At 39.0% G+C, this 22,388-nt stretch overlaps 1 protein-coding gene across 2 annotated transcripts in view; it reads right to left on the bottom strand.

Annotated features, from left to right (window-relative positions):
* CEP112 (centrosomal protein 112) overlaps positions 1-22,388 on the bottom strand; it is a 173,716-nt gene that overhangs the window by 88,269 nt on the left and 63,059 nt on the right. For both annotated transcript variants that reach the window (XM_059828064.1, XM_059828063.1), the window contains exons 18-20: positions 18,642-18,777; positions 15,269-15,376; positions 2,836-3,018 (exon numbers count right to left, since the gene is read on the bottom strand). In XM_059828064.1, the coding sequence (XP_059684047.1) occupies positions 2,836-3,018; positions 15,269-15,376; positions 18,642-18,777 (427 nt within the window). The remainder of the gene's footprint in view (positions 1-2,835; positions 3,019-15,268; positions 15,377-18,641; positions 18,778-22,388) is intronic.

The following is a 22,388-nucleotide window of genomic DNA, read 5'->3' as shown; positions in this document are numbered from 1 at the left end:
AAAAACATATTCATATTTGAATAAATTCTAACCGTTTTGTGTACTATATTTCGCAGTAGCTGAAGACCTACATGAAAGCAGAAACCTTGGATATGCAATAAAAAGAATAAATTACTCTTTTCAGTAACAGTATAATAAGTTGTTCCGCAGTACTCAGTCATAGCTGGCCTTAGTAATACAGTAAGAAATACATATTTTAAACATTCACTACTCTTTCATATGGAAAAGGATTTAAGAAAGAGGAGCAATGAATACCTTTAATAATGGTGCTTTCACATCATTCACCAAACACTGAACAGATAGGTCCTTCAAACCAAGCTACTCTTATGTGATTAACGCTAATTATTATTCAAATTTTTTGAAATACCCAGCAAATCTACTTTCTATTTAGCGAAGCAAAATGGCCTCTTCTCCTGTTTCATCGCACCTTCACTGTAATATAAAGCAGTCCTAAAAATTACTGCTGTCAAACGTGGTTCAATTTTAACAGGTTTTTAAAAGCTATGTCTACATAAACTCATTAAATCACTGTGATATCTTTGTTAAGAGACTGCCAAATGTTTCATAAAGGACCTTGGCCATTAGTCACGTTAGATGTCCAAAACACGCATTTTAGTAAACATATGCAAAGATTAAAAAATTTTATTAAAAATATGTGCCATAATTTCATAATAAACACCAGTGTTGAGCTCAGTGCAAAGACAAAAGCGAATTCTAATACAAAGACCGAGGAAGGAACGAAGAATGATTTATTTTCCAAAACGGAAAAAATATGCATCCTTGAAAGCTGATAGATTCTTACTAGAATTTAAATAAACAACAGCTCTTCCAGTCAAAGGCAACCGCATTTTCTTCCCTGATTTACATGTCATTCTCATGGCAGCAATGTTCGAATCACTGTTTAGGAATATTCAAACTACAAAGAAAAGCCCTGTAAAAAGGCCAAAGTTTTTGCTGTTCAGACTGTTCAGATTTTCCTAATAGCTGCGATAATTTCCAGCTTTCTACATAGCACCTGTAGTAGCATTAAATATCCCACTGCAAATAGAAAGCACAAGCAAACTTTGAGCTCCAATCTTTGCCAGAAATGACCCACAACAGAACCAAATAGAGCAATATACTTACAAGACACCTCCCAGATTCTCTGAATTTGCTTAAGATAGTCCCTTTACCTTTGTATTCGGTGTGATACAGAGCAATACAATAATTGTAATGAACGCTGGCCTGTAGACAGAATAATTCTATATATAACTCTAAAACTGTTTTATAACCTGAGTGCCACAGCTCTGCCTTTGCACACAAACACAACATCAGGAGTGCAGGTGAGAGGACGATACAACTTTGAAAAGGCACTCGCAAATAGCTATATAGTTAAGATGCATCTATCTTGGCCCAAAGAAAAAAAATGCAACGATAAAAACCAACCCCTTTAACAATTTAAGTCTTTGTTCGCTCTTACAATAAAGTGGAGACTAAAGGGCAATGTTTAATTTTTCAGAAGCCACCTGAATATCCTCTTCCCAAGCGTTCTCACAAAAGTATCTCTTGTTTTCCTTGGAAAACCATAATGGTGGAAATGGAGAAATAAGTCCTGGCTCTGCAATATATCCCTCATCCTCCCCCAACAAGCCATTTGTTTTCCAATAGACTTACTTAAGCCAGATTTCGATAGAGTCCGAGTCATCCAAAGGTAACAAAAAAAATTAATTTAAAAATTAAACATTCAATTTCACTTAGCTACATTATGGCTGCCAGTAAAAGACACAGCCTTCTAGTCTACAGGAAAGTAAAGTGAAAATGCCTCAATGTCAGAGCCTTACATCTCGCATCTCATAGGGAAGGCGGTGGTGCGCGGAAAACGTATGTCGTTAAAGATGCCTTACCAAAATGTCCAGTTTTGGTATAAAATAATCCATGCATGATAAGTAATTCTAATGCTGATTAGTAAAGATTATTTTCTGAATACTCTTTAAACTACAAAATCACCTTAATTTTTTAAATATTGCCATTGCAGGCCTTTTTAATATAGGCTCTTAGGAAAATACACCATGCCATCCTTACAAAATATATTTAAAAAATGCAATAAGATGTTTTTTGAACTGAAAACTCATAAAGATCATTTTCCATGCTGACAGTGCGCATTTCATCCAGAAGTTTGAAGAGTCAAATGCTACCCCAGCTGGGGGTTATTCTGCCAAATGGCTTCCAACAGTGACCACAGAGATGGAGGATGGGAGGGGTGCGTGTGTGTAGAGGAAAATAAACGTGATGGTAAGCGACCCCAAACCCACATCATCTTATCAAATATCCGACATACGTAGCCAAACACACAATGCAAATCTAGAATACAAAACTGAAACAAAAAGACATGAGCAAAATGAAATAAAGCCATTTGTGAGTTACCTGCAGAGATTTAAAACAAAAAAAGCATACGAATGAAGCAGATATAATTCATATGGATTTGCCCAGGAAGGAGAAAAGGAGGGGTGAGTGTGAGGGCTGGGGGGGGAGAGAAGAACAGATACCTTTTTTTCTTAAACAAATCCATCATGAAAGAAAATGAGACAAGATTATAAATAGGCCGAGTTATAGCGCACCATGGGATTTTTAATCTGGCTACCTGTGGTTTTTGCAGTTAAAGCCCTATTCAACAGTGGGAAGGGAGGGGGGAAAGCGGGAAAAAAAAACCCAAAAAAGAAAAACAAAATCACGTTTACGTGCCAGTTTCGCAAATGCTCACACAGCGTGCATCACCAACAATGCTGGCAAACAGGAAACACTAATTATTAGCATTTTCTAGTAAGCGTACGCCTTTCAAACATTATTGATCATTACCTGCCCGTCTCGTTTCCTGCATTCTTGAGTTTTACTCTCGTGCTCTGCCATGGCAGCGCGAAGCTGTTTTTCCAGTTTCTCGATTTCCCGTTCATGGTCTCGGACCAGGCAGTCCTTCTCTGCGTTGTGCTGCTGGAATAGGTGCGTCTTCTCCTGTTCATGCTCCAGCTTCAGCTCCACTATCTGATTGGACAGTGAGGAGTACAGTTCATCAATAGAACATCCTTGTCGTCATGACAACTCGTCTACAGCTTAATTTTCCCCTTAATTTCATCAAGTTGGCAATTTTATTTTTACGTCACTATTACCTCACCTTTTAAAAAGCCACTGTTAGCGTGACAGAATTCCTCCAGACAATTCCAACAATGGAGACAACCGAGCAAATCCAGCGCATCCTTAACCAATTTGTTGGTACAAATGTCGGAGCGTACAAAAAAAAGAAATTGCATTGTCGTATTCTGCGCACGGTCCCCCCATACCCTGCTGCTGCTCATCAGCAGGGCTGAGGATCCTAAATGGTTAATAGGCAGCCTGCTCTCCCCTTCGCTTAAGTATACACACACAACCCCCCCAGCCCAGCTACTAAATCTTTTAAAGATTTCTTTATGATTTCCAAAGCGAAAGCTCTTCCTTCAATATTCCTCAACGCTGTTGTATATACAGTTGTTTTCTTTTTTTAATAAAAAAAGAAAGAAAATGATAAAAAACAAAGCTCTATTATCCCGTTGTCAGCTACGCTATCCCAACATAAACAGATGTATGTGTTCCAGAAGGGCACCTGCTGTGCTGCAAGCTTGCACCATGATTTCATAAGAAGCCCTCTATTCTCAGGATCCTTTCCCAGTCCGCACCACACTGGATGCTGTGACCTTGGCCAGTCTTAGCCTCTCCCCGCTAGCCTGAATGGCAGCCCGAGACCAAGGGCCTGGTTGCCGCAGCTTTGATACTAATCCTCCCCGCCTGCGCACAATGGCACCCTACCTGGCCTGCACACTGGAGCAGCCAGGCTGCCTTTGAAGCAGGTGATGAATAGGGACGGCAGGAAGCCGCTTCCCCACTGAACTCCGGGCCACACAGCTGCTAAGAACAGTCACTTGGATTTTTCTTCAGTTTTGGTGGATTTCGGAGAGGGGGGAAAAGGGAAAAAAAAAAAAATGCTCTTATCATGAATATGGTGGGTTATTTTCAGCGTGAGAAAAAAAGCCAACGGGAGGAGCCGGCTGTGTGTGCGCCGAGAGCGCCCCGGCACCTTATCTTAAAGCTGTAGCATTCAATTCTGGAATAATATTAGCTCTTTGCTTGGCTTTCGGGTTTAAAATTTGAAGCAAAGTAAAAAAAAAACCCCATTTTCTCAAACTACAGACCAGCGTATTCCGAGTTTTAAAGTAAAATGTGTCATCCGTGCTGCAGCCAGGAGCATCCTTCTGAAAACGGAGCAAGTAGAACAGATGCAATATTCTACAGTTTAACATTTCTACATTATTTAATAATACCAAAGAGCTCATTAATAGACGTCTGAAGTCCCTGAAGGAGTTCACCCCCCAGGAGGCACACATTATCTGTACTGGGCCTGGGATCCTTACACAAAGTTCTTTAAGTCAGGTTTTTGCAGAAGGTTTGCGTACAAAACCGGTTTCTTTTCAGATGCTATCGGTGTCCTTCGTGTGCCTAAATGAAAGAATTCTTCCTCCCTAAAATAATTTTAAAGGCTTTGACTGAGTTATGGGAAAGAATGTTTAGCGGTTTTTCATAAATCAGACCTGATTAAAAAGAAATAGTGTCAACACAAGAGGTCTTTTTAGTCAAACATTTTCTTTTCTTAATTACCAGATTTTCAGCTGGCTGTGCCATGCAAGGACTGGCATAAGACAGTCTGGTGTAAGACAGTCTGGTGTGGGGAAATTCAGTTATTTAGGTTTTCACTTTAACTGAAGACGAGAAACGGCAGCAGGCAGGGAATGTGTGCTGGAAGGGGGCAAGGGACAGATCCTGCTTCTTCAACCAGTTACACGGTACACATGTACGTCACCAGTTTACCCAACCAAAGTCATTAAAGATTTATTTAGTAGCCTCTTCACCTACAGCATTTATGTTATAGACCACGTTTTTGAATTTAAGAGGTGGGAAGAGCTAAAAGAGATCGGTCCTTCTGCATGCAGGAGGGGCGTCCCCCAGTCTGCTATGTGGAAACAGAAAGGATGGCAGCGTGAGGAGAGGTGTTTTATAAAAGGCAAATTTGTTGAAGAAAAAACCCTCACCGCTTAAAGCAAAGGATTCCCCATGATGGTTTTGGTTTGCTTTTTAGAGGTTTCTGGCAGGGAGCGGCGGTGGAGAGACAGGAAAGGAGAGGAGAGAAAGGATGGGGACGAGAGCATTTTCTTCCCTCAAGTTCAAAGACGTAGAAAACCCATCTTCCCTAATGATTATTAACAAGTACCCCACATTTGTAACCCACAAAACGTGCATTCCTGTACAAATAACGTGAAGTGACTGAGTAGCTATTCGACTGCCCTGGTGAACACTCACTCAACCTCCTCTTCTCCTCAGAACTGCTGCCAAGCACTACGGTTTCTCTGCTACTCCTCCCTCTCTCATTCTTGTATTGTTGTTGGGGTTATTTAAAAGGAAAAAGAATTAATGTATACCAACAAAAGGAAAAAAACAAACCGTGCTGTTTTGCAGCAACAACAGGAATTCTTCATCCCAGGAAGCTGCATGAAAACTATATTAATTCTTCATAAATCAGTATGGATTCTGTCTCTTCTTTGAGGTAGAGAGCGCCTTTATGAATGATATAACAAAACCACCTCCTTTAAAAATTGTATCGTGTTGAGATCTTTCTGTATCTACCCCTAGATGCTAGCACTTCATCAGATTACATTAAAATGTCCGCTCAAATCCAGTACATAAGTGCCTAGAAGACAGACAGCTTTAGGTGCTATACATTTCAGACAGACAAGCAACACGATATTCACACAATGGGAATCAGGGGCGACACTGAAAAGATACATTCATTAAATAATAGTGTGCGTCCTATTACCATAATCAGATTGTATTCATTGTGGCTTAGATGTTTCCTCATTTTGCCCTCCCAAAGATGAAAATCTCTCATTCTCTTCTCTGCGCATCTGTTCCCAGCTCCAGCCATGGCCTGGCACTAAAACAAGCAGGACTGTCTGACCCCACATAGCCGTTCCTACTGTGAAACACTTATTACCAAGTAACACAAGTATTTTAAAATTATGATCTCCTTGTACATGAATTCTTTGTTTTTTAATTCTTTCCGCACCAGTATGATAGAACCATATTCAAGACAACAGCCAACAGCTGATTTACTAAGCCATCACTAGAATTACATAATTTACTTTTAAATTTCTGCTTTTAACTGAAATTTAACGTTTATTTACTCTTGCAGAGAGGAGAAAAGAGAAGACAAAATTTTTAAGAAAAAGCTAAAACCAGATTAATCCAAGAACTGTGACCATCTTTTGCTATTCACTAGCATAAATATACACACAGATGGAAACTGCCAAACGAATCGGGCAACATAGATCATGCCCACCCTACACAGGACACCGGCAACCTCAGCTGCTATGACCTTTAACGCAGGCAGACCTAACCGCGCCTGAATGTGGAGGTGCTTTAGAACAACCTGCTAAACCAGGAGACAATCTAATGAAGACAAAGTGAAATCATGCTGCTGTTAATGCTGGTTCAGTTTGTACATCTGAAGGACAAAGATCTACAGTAAATAGCCTGCTGATTGAAAAAGATATTTTCAGAAGCCAAATAATCAACGTCAGCAAATACCTTTTTAAAGTCCCTAATATAGACAAGACCTTCTACTATCCAGTTTTTGCTTTTACATCACACACTAAGTTTAGGCTTTTCAATTTTAGAACAATTTTGACTTGTTCTCAAGAACAAGTATGCCTTTGAAACTCTTTTTATAGTCCCCAAAGGAGGGAAAGGAAATTAGTTAGCTCACTACCTCTTTGAAAAATGTAGCTGCTACAATAAATATTTGACACCAAAGTATGAAAATTCATGTAAATTTATGTCCACCATTCCAGAAATATTGTAAGTAACACCTACATAAAATACAGTTCTGCATGGCAGGATGATTTTATTAGTGCTGTTTTGGCATGACCGAACTGAAGGCTGGAGAAGCCACCAATAAGTTACACACGTCATGGCAAAGAACTGAACTAAACTCACTCCTACAGCACGCATATAGCACGTCTCTTTTTCAGCAAGTCTATCTTATAAGCATTTCAGAGTGTTTGTAAATCAGGTGTCTTCATTATCATTACTCTGCTCAAAACCAGCCCTAACCTCTGCCCAGCACAGCATGTGGCACATGATCTATCCCCAAATAACAACTCTGGTAAAATCTAGCGTTTTCTGTCTCTTAAGCCTATAAACAAACGTGCGTGTTTCATGAGGATATGGGGATTACCCATCTCTGCAAATACACTGCTTCTAAAAGTAATCTGATATAACAGGCTGGAGGATCGAGTATTAATCATGCTGGGCTCTGGCTTAGCATAACTTTGGGTAGAAAAGAGGAATCTTCACTGCAAGGCAAGGGAGCATACCAGAACTACTTTGCAGCAGATAAATTAAATGGATTTTAAAAGTACACATTTTTTTCAGATTTTGCTATAATTTGGAACACAAAGTACTCCCAAGATAAAAGGGCTGTAATGAGCCGAGGGCAAATGGGACAGTGAAAAATACATCAGTGCAGAACCATATATTACCACTGAAGTAGCAAATACATATAGGGTAATGTACATGCATAGCAAATGCATTTTACTTTCTATTTCATTGCAGGCTACAATAATTTAATCGGCATGACTGTGTTTCTGTTATACTTCACCTTATAATCAACCACTAATAACTGTATTTGAACTGCAAACTAAGAATTGCAAGAAATTCCCGAAAAGAGACAAGCTGGTCTGTTAGCCAAACTGCAGTTTGATTTATCCTCCCCACTGCAACAATATACCTGAGTGGTCTCACTATGTATATAAAATTATATACCCGATCTGAAAATTTTTTACTTACAAAGGCCTTCCAGAATTCTAATATTTTTAAAGCATGGGCAGCACAAACCTCACCTCAATCCTCCTATCTTCCCAATCCTCCTGCCATGAGTAAATTCGGTTTTGAATCACCACCATACTGGAAATGAAGCTGCATCCCTGGGGTTAAACCACACTTAGCGCCGTGATGAACATCAGGAGGTCCCACTCCCCTCCCCAGCCCACCTGCCCCGTAAAGCCAATGCAGTCTGCAAACAGAAACATTTCTTTCAGACTAATATATCTTGAGTCACTGCAAACGCCTGTTTGTAGCAAGCTCTGGTACAGAATTTACTGTACATTGTCTTTGTTTAGGGATTCAGTTTATCCAAGGACCTTCTTTGAACACTGAGAACTGACTTCACAGGCGTTCGCAGCCTGACTTGCTATTTACTGCAGGCACCAGTTTATGTTCCTGGAATCGTCTCCCCTCTCCCTCCTCCCCCCAAAGTTGATTCTGTTGACTATACAGGGAGCTCAGGCTTTTAACTCTGAATCACACACAAGTTAGATGCCTGAAGGAGACAGTGTAAATACCCATCTGTCTGGTTAACAATTCTGTAAACAGCAATGGTACAGCGAGAAGATTTCCACCCACGCTCTCTTGGAGGTTAAATTCGTATCCTTTTCCCATTTGTGAGTTTTAGCTCTATCATAAAGTGAAAAGTTGGTGTTGATGATTGAAGAAACTACTCCTCAGATATTCTGCGCAAATGGCATTCATCTGTGTGTTACGATGGTTCAAAGGAAACATTTATGCATCCTAGATTAATTTATTAAATGAAATTTATGCAGCTTGTTGCTGATGACATGAAAAATTTAGAGCTTCTGCTAACGTGCTCATTTGGCCTCCATGCAAGAACAGACTGTATTTCAATTATCTTAGGCTACAGACAAAGAGGAGAGGAACAAAGCTTTTTACAAAGACTGTGTCCTTATAACTAAACCAGCATACTAAAAATGGATCGTGAACCTCTGAATATAACTGGACTCTTTAAAGTACAGCTAAGAAATGCCTGGAACATTAGTCTGTTTGAGGAATACCGTATTTCAAGCATGCCTTTGGAAATGTTTTCTTCACTCAAGTGGGTAACAGATTGGTCAAAAAGAAGCTAGAAGAATCAGAAAAGGAAGAATGAGGCCAGAAGAAAAGCTAGATTTAAGTGCAGTGGCAGGAACTCTTAACTGACAAAAGGTAGAGGGACAAAGCAAGCTGAATGTTAAACTTGTCATCTCAGTTAGTGTGTCCAGCTGAATGCCTCTGAAGGCTTGAGCATGACACTGGAGCCAGTGTTTAAGGAGCACGTATGGTGATTGTGTCTCATGATAGGACTGATGATGTTTGTAGCAGTTCTGAAGACAAGACCACCAGCTGGAAGATCAATTGAGGTAGAAGTAATATGCCAAATAAACACGATAGGACTGTAAACTCAATGCATTCAACGTAGAAGCAGCATCTATCCTCCCTCCTTCCTATCTTAGACAGGCAGAGTGGCCACGGTTAAAGCAGGAGGTAATAAGGAACGCTGGCTCCTGGAGAGCCAACTCATGCTCAATGGATCCTTCAGCCCACACCACCCCTCCGACTGATCCCTTCTGCAGGACTTGCCTCCCCAGTGCTCCCGATCCATGGGACTAAATGACATTTCTCAGCCTAAATAGCTCTAGGCTCCATTGCATGGGCTTTTCAGAGCCACTCACAAATTCTTTTCACAGACAGTATTTATTTTCCATGAGGAGCTTCCTTTCCAAGTCCCATCCCCAAGTCACAGCAGTGTCTTGGTTTAATGCTTAATCCTCACTTTTTACTCTATTCCTTACCTACGCTGTATTTTCTCCTCTCTCTCACGAGGTCACAGCCTTTACGCTGCTCTTTCATACACAAACTGTTCTGGCTCCATTTCCCAGAGAGGACATGGAAATCCTCAGTGAGACTCTTCAGAACATTTAGCTGCTAAACTCTTGAACATCTGAATTAAGCAATGTTTGTTACCTAAATACACTTGAGTAGGTCTTCAAGGGAAAAATAAAAAACACATGCAGGTCAAAAATACCCTACACCTTCAGATAAAAACACACCCAGGTCAAAAATACCCTACCCGCAGCATTTCAAGGAATTATCGCTACAATTTTAAGCAAAAGCAAAACAACATCATCTCAGCCTTGATCATCCAAACACTGGTGAAATCTCTTGGCACAAAGTTAAACAGCTGAAAATTAGCAGGGGAGATGCCCAACCATTAAATGTTAATCTAAATGACACTTCAGAATTTTTTTAAGCAACCGAGCATGAGATTGTGCTTGGAACCTTAATATTAAATGGCACTCCTAGCACTGAGATGTTTGTTTTTAAATATATACACTTACGTGTAAAAACAATGGTTGTGATTACAAAATTCGTATTTTACCTGAGATAACCTCACTCTTTTCTTTAAATTAACCTCACTAGGAAGTTATGAAAGACAAGACACACAGAAAGATCTAAAGAATATTCTTCCCCTCCTCCTAAAAATATTTTCCTCTGCTCCAGCACACTGCTAAAAGAAGAACAACTTCCCAACACTACCTTGGATACTTGTCCTTGCTGCTGGCAGGTAAGATTACAGCCATGCTTTTTTTCACTTTTAACCAGCTGATTCTGCACTTCTTTACCTCTCCTTCTTTAATATAAAAAGGCATATTTAAGCTCAAGCACATCTTTGTCTTGCTCCCAACTTAAAAGTGTAGACTATTTCTCTCATCTTTAACATGATTTCAAAGTGATTTTGTTAAATACCCAGTAAAATATTTCTGAAGGTGTTCTGTTTCTTTCCTATTTGGCTAAACAGGACAAGACAACAACGCTAATTATTCCTTCACAAGTTTTACAGAAGTCAGAACCCAACAATAAATGTCGCAAGAAAGGATTTCCTGAGATATGGGGAGATTCTTCAGCTATCACGTAATAGCTTTCCACTTTGCTATGGAAGCATGAATAATTATTATTTTAAAATGGAATAAACACTATTAAAGAAAAGACGAACCAAAACAAAAGGCTTATTTAGACATTCATCTAATGGCATCTAATCTCAGAAAGTATGTCCGTAACTCAGGAAGTAACACTATCCTCCTATTGCAATAATTCATCAACTTTTTCATACCATGTTCTCCCTGCTAGGAAAATGAAGTTTCATACGCTTTGGCTCTCTTATTAATCTTGTATCTCAATTTTTTCACACTCACTCAGTAATAGCATTTCAGCAACTGTTTATAGCAAAAAATGGATGTAATGGTGATCATAGTGATCTATTACTGTAATTTTTTTCTTTTAGAAAAGGACAAGCTAATGCCATTTAAACATTAAGATCTCCAAAAGTTCACTGAAAGTGTTCCATTCATGACAATTTATGACAATCTGCTTGAAACGAAGGTGAGTACATACTTGACTCTGCTGCGAAACATCCCTGCGTGAAGCCCTGCTCCACCACGAGCACTCTGCCGCGGCACCACAGCTCGCCCCAAGAGACGTGCTCTCAGAAAGTGCCCAACCGACGCAGATATGGGAAAAAAACAAATTCATTAACTTTTCTGTCAAATTTGCCTGCCTAAAATCCATTACTGCAAAGTTTGGGCACATGCTCTTTCAAACATTTGGGCTTGCGGAAAATGATTTCAGCAGAAACACCTCACAGGTATTTTGAGCTAAACTGAGGACGTAATTAGAAAGTGAGGGGAAAAAAAAAAAACAAAAATGAAAAAAGAAAAAAGGGAGGGGGTGCAAAAAACCAAACAACCTTTTTTCCTGTGCTGACGGTGCCGTAAAGCCCGACTATAGATACTGCAACCATTTCAAAGGCAGGAAAGGCTGAGGCCTTCGCTGTGGTGTCCACTGGCTTTGAAGTGCCGAAAGCAGCTGCTCCCAGCAGATAGGAACTGTGGTGCTGCTGAAGTTATTTTTTTTCTTCAAAATATACTTTCAAATCTAACAGCTGCAAGTAGAACAAAGTTGAGCTAAAGTATATTTAAAGAAAAAAAAGCCACCAGTTTCTCTCTAAGAGTGTTCTCAGTGGATACTTCAAAAGAGAGTGGGACTGAATCAGATGAAGCTGGAACCAGGAGTGACACGTGAGAGCTGAAACCAAATACTGCAAGATCCAAACCTTCTTCTTTGCTTTATTAATGGATTCAAGTGCATTTGAAAAGTTAACAAAATATTAACTGCCTCAGTTTTCTATGGTTTTTTCCTAACTCTTTTTCAAGGAAAAAAAATAAATTATCAGAATATATATCAGGTTATTTATTGATATAAATATCAGATAAATATCAATATATAATATATCAGTACATCTAATCTGTAGGCAGAGCAATCTTTCAGCCCCACAACCAACAGTCCATGTTCACACCAGTAATCTCTTTGAAATCAAAATTCAAGGGGAGTCCTGTGAAGCACAGGCAACCATTTACGTAGAGGTAAAACCACAGCTCTCAAGTTCCTACACTTCCAAGATGTTTCTCAGGTTGGAGAACTGGGTAACACATCAGTTCATTTAATCATCACCAACTTATTAAATTCACCGGCAACTGCATTGTCCAGTACGCTGCCAGTGCTAGCCCTGCCACTCACCATGCCAACCTATGCAAAACGTGTCTGAAGGCCAATTTTCTTCCCCTTTGTGTATAAATTCAATTTGACAATTAGATTCAGACACTTGAGGCAGAACATCTCAAAGCAATTGATTTCTCAGGTAACTAAAGTATCAGGTTTTTGGTTGGGTGTCTATTTCCTGACTGGAAGTCTGCGAGAGCCCTGCTGAAATGCACCACCAATTCTAATTTACTGCTCTATTTAAACAGTTTAAATCAGCCTATTCCTCCCCAAGTAACTACCGAAGAAACATGCAGTAAAACAAGGCAAAGAAAAGTCTGCTTTAAAAATGGTTTAGAAGTTCTGAAGCATAAATAGAGAGTAATACAGAGAAAGAGAAACTGGAACTACTGAAAGGAAATTTTAAGAGTGGAAGAACTGAGCTCATACCGCGCTGTGCCTGGGCTGAAGGAGCTTTGTACTGCTGAAATGACAATACAAAAAGAACGTCGTTTCCAATGATAACCCATTGCAATCTGCAGGAAGGGTCACATATTTTTCATGTTCGCAAGCTTTCAAAGAACATTCCAAATGAAGTATGAAAAGAAGTAGATTTTAAAAAAGGGCATAAGCAGGATTACTCTGAAAATTCTTCTGAGGCTCTCATTGTTTAGCTGTTTAGTGCTGAAACCCTTTCCTTGGGTTTCAGTGATGTTTCGTAAAATCTAGCTGTTCTTTCTTACAGTAAAAAGTAGTTATCCTAAACAAAATAAAAGTGAAGCAGTAAACATCTCCTCTTAGTGGAAAATGCTTTCACTGATGTTTACCACAATATCAACATTGTTACAGAATATTAATGGAAAAAGATTCACCAAAAAAGTTAAGTATCGCATTCATTTCTTGGTTTTTGGGCTTTTTTGATCCACTCTCCAGAAGGTCTGAATATAATAGGCATGATGACACAAGAAAACAAGTAAAAAATAAACCATGACGCTACTAGGCATTATCATTTTCCTTTAGCGTGCAAAATCAGCGGATTATTTGGCAGAAGATTGTATCTATGGTTTGGTAGCTCTTGCCATGTATACTGAAAGTAAAAAATTTACCATTTGTTGGTAGGAACAGGATTGTGATAACATCTGATGAACTGCAGATGAGTACTTATCTCTATAGATCGTGTTCCTAAGCCTCGGAACAAAATCTTTGAATAAATGCTTACTTTGGACTTTAAAGATGCACCACAAATTATGAGAACTGTAATGAAAAAAGTGAACTAATCATATCACTAAAATGATGTGAATGTAAGAATCCATAAAAAAAATTCACCTTAAGGTGGATGCCCAACTAACCCCATCGTCCTCCCTTCAGTACGTCCTTTAATTGACACGTCAAACTTCCTCACCTTTAATGCAAGCAATTATTGCAATGGCTTTCACATGAATAAGTAATTTGAAGGAAATCTATTGCCATGATGACATAGTAGTGACTGCATTTGTGATTTCCAGCTTTTATTCCAGAGATTATACTAGATCATGACAGAGAAGTAGAATTCTTACTGTTCTTCTGGCAAATGAGGTCACCTGCAAGACAAAACCCACGACCCAAAAACCCCCAATATCTCTGCAACCTGGACTACTCCTGAATCCTTAAGTAGAAGAATCATAAATAATAGCACCCAGTAAAACAAAATGCCTGTGGAGATGTATCTGTTAGAAGGGACAGCTTCTCAACCTTTGTCAGGTGACAACACAGTTAGTAATGTTGACAACTCTGAGTGAGGATAAGGAAAATACTTTGATCTGAACCAACAAACTCCCTTTGATTCAAATCTAAGTTGAGATCCACGCACAAAACACACTGTCATTCCTCCCAAGCACAGGCAAAGGTGTCTCTCAACAGCTACCAAAGTGATCCCGTTCCTTAATTAGTTGAAAAAGCCCCTTCCAGACGGACCAGAGCAGGTCACGTACCACAAGCCAACTGCAGTATTTCATCCTCTTACCAGCACAGAAGAAAAACAGAAATGAAACCACATTTCCCTGGTGGAAACGTAAACTTATATCCATGCAAAAACAATGATAAGAGAGAACTTCAAGCTTATGAACTAACTGTATCATTGCTAAAAAAACTTTTTCAATCCTTGAACAGGTGTTACCAAACAGACACCACTGTGGTTTCGTGACAAAGCACCACCTTACGCCAAGTGTTTGATGGGCTGTTTCAGCTGCCTAGCTCTCAAGTCTATCATGCAATAATTTGCCTGCTTCTATTTCTGTTTTTTCCCTTTACACTTCACAACACTACTGAACACAACTTTCTTGTCTCCACCCAAATGTTTCCTGAATATTTCCCAACCCTGAAATTACATTACAATAAAGAAAATCACTATCAGTGGGCCAAAACAAGCATTCATATGAACACTCCCCATGTTAAAAATGATAAAAAAGAATAAAAAGCTGTTTCTTGACAAGAAAAACAGATAACACTAAATAATTTCATCTGGCCATTAGGAAAATAGGTGTTGCCACCTGGAAGCCTGGGAAACAATTTGAAAGAGTCAGAGCTACAAAGGATTGCAAAGAGGAAACAAAAATATTTTCTCTGTAGACTCTTCCCCCTCCGTCCCCCATCGCATGAACTCTGCATACCTATAAAATTTGTCTTTATACAAAGAACAACAACGCACAGCGAGAACAGGATTAAGCCTGCCACAGGAACTGACCTACACCTGCACGAAAAGATGTCCCTCCTCCCCTCCACCCGAAGGAGCAAACTGACTGACCTGTTGCTCGTATCTTTGCTTGAGCTCTTCCAATTGCCAGGAGAATTCTTTGGATTGCTTTTCCCGGAGTGATTTTGATCTGCTTAGATCTGCTTCAACCTTTTCCATCTACATGGTAAAAGAAAGGGAATATTTAATTTTTTTTAAAAAGGCATAGCTTGAATCGTCCTGACGTTTCTACAGTTGTTTGCAAGCCATCAAAGACATGACTATAACTTGCTGAGAATAATGATAATGCTGTTTGTATGGAGTGAAAATTCATATTCAGTGAATACGGGATTATTAGTTACTTAAGGATATAGTGATCACCTACACCATGCCACTCCCCAATTACAAAGTATTGGCTCAGTTTTTCACTTGACAGTGGTGAACATCCCATCAAAATTAAGTGAATATTTTTCTAGACATATTTAAGACTTAAATATATTTCCCTTAAAAATATATTGCCTGTGGAAATTCAAGGGAAATCATGTGTGGTGAGTCAGTGCACAAACTACACATTTAAAGTAAGTTTACATTAAATCAGTAAAATAACTTAAAAGAGAATTATTTGGCTGCAAGTAAAGTTCTCTGAAGATAGTCATCGCCTATGAATAATGAGTCCCACAGATTCCAGCACACAGCATCAAGGAAGTAATTTCATAACCCAATTAACAAAGGCTTTTGTATCAAAAGCACAACTGTTAGCTGTACATCAGGCATGTTTCCAGGGGAATACATATATAGACACACAGTACTATGCTGCAGTGCATACTCATCAATTACTTTTAGACTTAGGTCCCAACACAAGCAGTGAATAAAACATCTCCCTACAAAAGGCAGAAAAGGGGTGTAGCTGTCAGGAGGACCAGGGCTGCCACAAGACCATCTGCTGTACCGCAAGAAGAAACGCATGAATTCCTGAACCACAAGCCCAAATCCTGTTTGGCCTGAGGGAGTGCTCTGCCTTCAGCAGATGTCATTGCCAGTTGGCCTGGACATCACTTCCAAGCCAGGGAAAAGGCAGTACTCGGAGTGGGAAAAGCATTTCATTGGAAAATACTGCAGCAAGAGGGGAAGATACTGGACTAGGAATTGTTGGCCAGACAGAAAGTGGAAAAATAGAATAGAAAGGAACAAGTTATCCTTCCAGTAGTTCTTGAACCTCACTGCTATCTCCTACTAAGAAAAGGGACTTCAATGAATATTTTATGAACAATTTCTTCCACCTCCAAACTTACTCAAGTTACATGTTCATAGCCATATTTTACTCAGCTCAACAAAAACCAGAAAAATAAAAGATCTTGTTACTTTATTGAAGGATTTTTTTTTTTTTTTGAGAATGAAAATATTCTAAAAAGTGAAATAGTAGAATCATATACAACAATGCTTTGAGTCTACTGGCTTTTGTGCTTTACTCATTAGGTCACGTTCATATATTTCCTACAAGTGCAATGGGGGCTCTTGATCATTATTTGCCAAACCCAAGAAACCACAAAGTACCATGACATAGTCTACATCTTGTTTCTCTTTTTGCCAGTACTATTAGAAAAAAATGCAGACCTTACAGCTAAAACTGTACCCCTTGCCCATCGATGGGCATCAGGTGACTCTTAATAATCACAAGCTTGACAAAATAGGAAGCAGATGGCAAAAAGAAAAATCAGAGCCAAACTAATGAATCAAATATTGATTACAAGAACTGAAAATGCCAAACCCCATCCTACTTATCTCCATGATTAACTTTACCACACACCCAAAATGGTTTTAGAAGCCCAATATTTCTAGTGCAGTTAGAAGTACAGTGTTGCTATAGCTACTACAGTTTTTGCTTTGAAAGTAATACATTCCACCTAACCACAAAAAATAGAATTTTCCAATATGTTACAATCTAATGGGTGATTTATCTAAAGAGTATGTGCGTGCAGAAGAATAAGAAAGGACAAAGCTATGAAGACAGCTTCAGTAGTGTTTCTTTGATGTATTCCCTTGAGCCTTGGTTCCTGTAGAACAGTACTGCTCAATTGTACAGTATCATTTACTGTTTCTGTATTTTTAGTGTGCAAGTAGGGACAGAACAAACCCATAGCTGATTCTTGGAGTACAGCAAAATCTATTTTCAAAATTTCCCAGAACACAGCAATATTCTAAAAGAAATTTGCAGTAATTTTTAAATTACAATTGACTTCCATTTTTCCAAATTCTTTTGCACATTTTTTTTGTTTTGGATTGGGTTTTTTTGCCTTTTTTTTTTTTAAGTGAATGAAACGAAACTATTATTAGTCTTTCTAGAATTAGACTATATCCCTTTTGGAGCAGAAGTAAGATACTATTTTAAGTCATCGTGACAAAGTTGGAGGAGAGTCTCACGGCATAGAAAAAGTCAGATTAAAACTGTAGGATTTGTCATATTGCCCTCATGGGTCTAGTTTGCAGAACAAATCTTGCTTTTATAAGTTTGTTCTTGCTTTTTTTATTTCCAAGTTCTGTTATTTGCTCTCTGCACAGGTCTTAAAAATATCAGCAATGCCTTACTTAATTTCTCACTTTTGTTGAGGACTTTAGGAAAAAAACAACTTTGCGAGAACAACAAAAAGAGAATTTGTTAAATTATAAGCCGGCATCCTTCGAAATCCATTACAGTATCAGATTGCAGCATCCTACTGTCAACAGCAAGATTTGGTTATGATAGGTGTGGTTGGAAAACTGAGTATTATGGTCAGGAAGAATTACAAGCTTGAAATAACGTAGCGATTTCAACCACATGAGCAAGTAAAGGCAATACTCCCTTCTCTCCCCTTCTTTTTGATCACCTGTCGCCTGTTCCTTATTTCACTCATCATGCAGCATTTGTAAAATCCCAGGGACAACGGTTTAACCATTGTTTGCTCCATAAGGAATTTGAGACGCTAAAATCTTACATAAATTCCTGCTACTAATTTTCAGGGACAGAAAACCAGATTTTTCTGTCCTCTGCACACAACTGCCAGCAGCTACAATGGCTCTGCCCCTGTTTAGGCTCAAACTGATTACAAGACCTCATTAACAGGAGACAGAGTCGTTCCGAAAGAGTAGGAAGGGACACACATTTAAGTGGAAAATTACAAACGTTGTTCCATAGGGGTGTATAAACTAACACTTTATACTCTCACTCCTGAAAAATCCCTAATCAGTATCGTAACCACAGATATCTTTATACAATGACAATTCTGGCTTTGTTAGAAAGATGAAACAACTGCTAACATCCCTTTTTGACTTGCTAGCAAAGACACTACATTGTGAAAGATTTTGATGTAGCACTCTCAAGTGAAGCATGTTTCTGGCATTGTAAGATCAGAATACGCTATCCTACTGAGAGAGAGTTTCAGAAAGGCTGGCATTGTGACCTCCTCACCTGCTGTTTCATTTCAGCATAGACTTTTTCCGAGTTCAGCTCCACCTGCCGCTTAAACTCCTCCAGGGCAGCATCTGCCTGCTGGGCCTGCAGCCTCTGTACCTCTGCCACCCGAGTCAGCTGCTCCTCCTTCTCCCTAGAAAGTCACAGAAAATTTTCAGAGTTCAAGTATCAAATAAAAGAACAAGTGTGCTAGCGTAAAAGAGAGGCCTTTAACCCCATCAGTTTAAAATAGTATTCAGATTTCAATTTCCTGTCCCAGCTTCTGCCAAACTTCCCTTAGCAATACTTTGAAGAAGGGAATAGAAGGCTAGAGTTATTTTCGCTTTCTCTTATTGAATTTCGCACACCTAAACAGAGCATTCACAGCTTACGACAATACCTCCATCTTCAAAGATCGCGTTGACTTGAATGGTTTACTACCCACAGTATAAATCCCCTTTTTTAATCTTGCCTTTAAAAGCCTATTGCCCCCACAATATTTAAATGAAATCCTTTTAACATGATCATCTTCTCCCATTAAAAACAAACAAAAAAATTATCCCAGTGCCATCTTTGCTCAGACAAGATGCAGGATTATTCACTGCTTGACATATATCAAAATGCAAAGCAGGGTAATGCGTGACATATGGTACCTTCTTAATCTATTAGAAACCCATAATGCTGTATTATCTATTCAGCCTTTACAGTAATGACAGATGTTAAATCTTTATGCAAAGATATTTCATATTAACAGCCTGTACTATTTGACATATTACCATCGATATATACACAGAAATCGGTTTGGGTTTCTTAAGACATCATAGTGTATCAATAGTAATGCATGTATAACATTCTATGTATGTGCACATATACACACACACACATACATATCTAAAAAATAGACACATCCACCATACTGACACAACACACACAAAAATTCTGATAACCTGTAAATATTTAAGAAATTTTGATGTGATTCCTCACCTAGACAACAATCAGGCAGCATTATTAACTTTCTATCAGACGTTTCTACTATCGCAGGTCAGCGGAGCTGCCTGACTTTGTGTTAAAACACGGGGGAACACGATGGTGGTGTCAATGGACAAAGCTGGCTCCACCAGTGGTTTGTAACAGAAGACACATTCAAACAGACCTGTGGTTGACATTTTCATTTTACAGGCAGAGGAAGTACCTCATGATAAATTTCCCATTTTGACAGAAATTATTTCCATATAAAACAAAGAACCTGACACATAAGAGACGGAAAAGACCAGCTAATTCATCTAGTCTGTCACCTTGCCAGCACTGAAGTAGCTATTACAGCACTGAGCGAGCCTTTTATAAAGGTCCGGAAGCTGCCGATCCCAAAGTTACAGTATTCACATCCTCTGCTGTGGTTTTCATACCAAACTTTGACAATGGGACAAAGAACATAATCCTACATCTTCACAAAGTGTCCGTTTGCAGTGCAGGAGAGCAGGGTAACTCCATTAGCAAGGAGATCAAAGAAATGCCACAAGCCCTGAATAAGTATATTACTGTTTACTTTTATAGTTCTTTCATTATGCATATTTTTTTTAATAAATATTTGCTTTTGGTACCTTACTCACAGCTGATGAATAATTGAGACATAAGGAGACTGCTGTTTTCCTTACAGAAAAAGGAAAATACCTTTCTTACCCAGCAGAAACTGAAGCAAAACAGAACAAAATCCTGTATCACATTTTTGGTGATAATTGTTTAGTGGTTTTGGTTTTGTGTTCATAGAAGAGCGTGTGCAAATTTTCTTCAAATTTGCTAGAGAGCTACCCCTACGCAGATACGCTTTATTTCTACTGTGACAATAATTCCATTTTCTAAAGACCTTTGTGGGGGAAGCATATCTGCATATCAATTTAACTCACCATATTCTCCATTCACTTACAAGACAATAAAAATTACACAGAAAAAAAAGTAAAAACCCAAAAAAATCAAAGTTTTTTCCCTGTCTAAATTCAACCGGCAAAAAGAACATTCAGGATTTAAATTTCTACTACAGAGGATCCAAAAGATCTGCAAGTACAAAAATCCTGAGACATTCTCAGAATGGGCACACCGGTGATGCCTCCAGAGCTGAAAATGATATGAACCGTCTGATGAGTTAGTTATGCATCGGCTCTAGCTGCAAAGGCATTTGGCTCAATTATGCCCCTGAAACCCATGAACTAGGGAGCTGCTGAATATAGAAATTTTTACGTTAATAGCTGTTTGATACTGAATTACCATGAGCACATCATTCCCCTCTGCCACAACAAAATCTACCAGGAGTTAAGAGGCTGAACTATCCTCCGAGCCCTACGTAGGGCTCAACACCCTGAAAGAGAAGATGGGAGCCAGGCAGCAGCACGGTTCACCAGCGGAGCACTATCCACCTGTGTTACCTTGGAGGAAACACCAAGAGGGGAAAACCTCAACTTCTCCCCCCCCCCAAAGATCCTTAATTCAGTTAGGGGCACTGGGTAACAAATCTCTCTCCCCGCAAAACACATCCAATACTTCCACTCCACACTGGAGACAAAACCAAAAACCGAAGCTTATTCAAACATATACGCACTGATAAGTGTCAAGAGATGTCGGAACAACATTTTTGGTCCAGTCAGATGGAAATGCAACAAAACCAATCATAAAAGGACAAGATGCCAGTCCTAGCACTCTTAGTGAGCCTCCAAATTTATACATCATCTTCCTGAGGTATATATTTTTATTCTGAAATATTATGATGTAAACTTTTAGGAATCTGGTTTTATGCACCTTCCTTTCTTTTAAGGACTTAATCCCATGAATAGATGCAACATCTCATTACAACCAGGAATAAAACTGCATTTTTTAAGGATGTGGGAGCTAGCTCTCTCTACTTTTTGTGCAGTTAAGACTTGTACAGAAGCTTAGAAAACATGTACAACAATGGACCACAGCTCACAAATATAAGAAAAGCTTTACTTCTTTTTTCCCAAGACACTGAGCAATGTGCCTTGCATGAAGCACTAAAATATTCACTTTGAAGATTTTTTTTTTTTTTTTTCCCAGTCGGACTAGTTGTGGGGCCGAATACAATACAATTACATCACTTCAATCCACTAAAGTTGAGCTGGCTCGAATATAAAAATAGGGTGAATTTACTCTTTGGCCCCCATTTAAAAAGCAGCAAATTCCTCTTGTTTCAGTATATAAAGGATATGGCAACAGAATTAGCAATCTTACACAGCACAAGCCATCTCAGTGGAAGTTGACTATGAAGTCCAGAATTGCAATTCCTGAAAACAGCACTCTGAAGTGTACTGATAAATGGAAAATACAAACATCTTACATACTACTTCTTCATGCTTAATCATAAATATTTTCCTTGCTTCATAAAACGTCTTCCAAGAGGTAACAATTAAACACAGTAAGACATTACAGCATTGCAAGTCAAGTTAATGAAACACAGGGCAACCCAGTGATTTACACGAGAGGTTAAACAAACTCAAGATGTCCCAGCAAACGTGGTATAACCCAGCATCGTCACTCACAGGGTTCTCACCATTCCCTGTACAAAAGCAAGGGCTGACCAACAGCAAACAAGAACAGGAGATGCACCTGTCTCGCTCACAGCCTCTTCCACAAATTAAAACATTTTAGACTGCATGTAACCACACAGATGTACAAAACGTGTACCTCCAGGAGCTACATGTGGACAACTTCTGTGGACAGTGAGTTTCACATACCATTAGCAAATCCGCACACAAG

Source organism: Gavia stellata, chromosome 22 (assembly GCF_030936135.1).
Source record: "Gavia stellata isolate bGavSte3 chromosome 22, bGavSte3.hap2, whole genome shotgun sequence".
NCBI lineage: Eukaryota > Metazoa > Chordata > Aves > Gaviiformes > Gaviidae > Gavia > Gavia stellata.
This window is presented reverse-complemented; position numbering and strand designations above follow the sequence as displayed.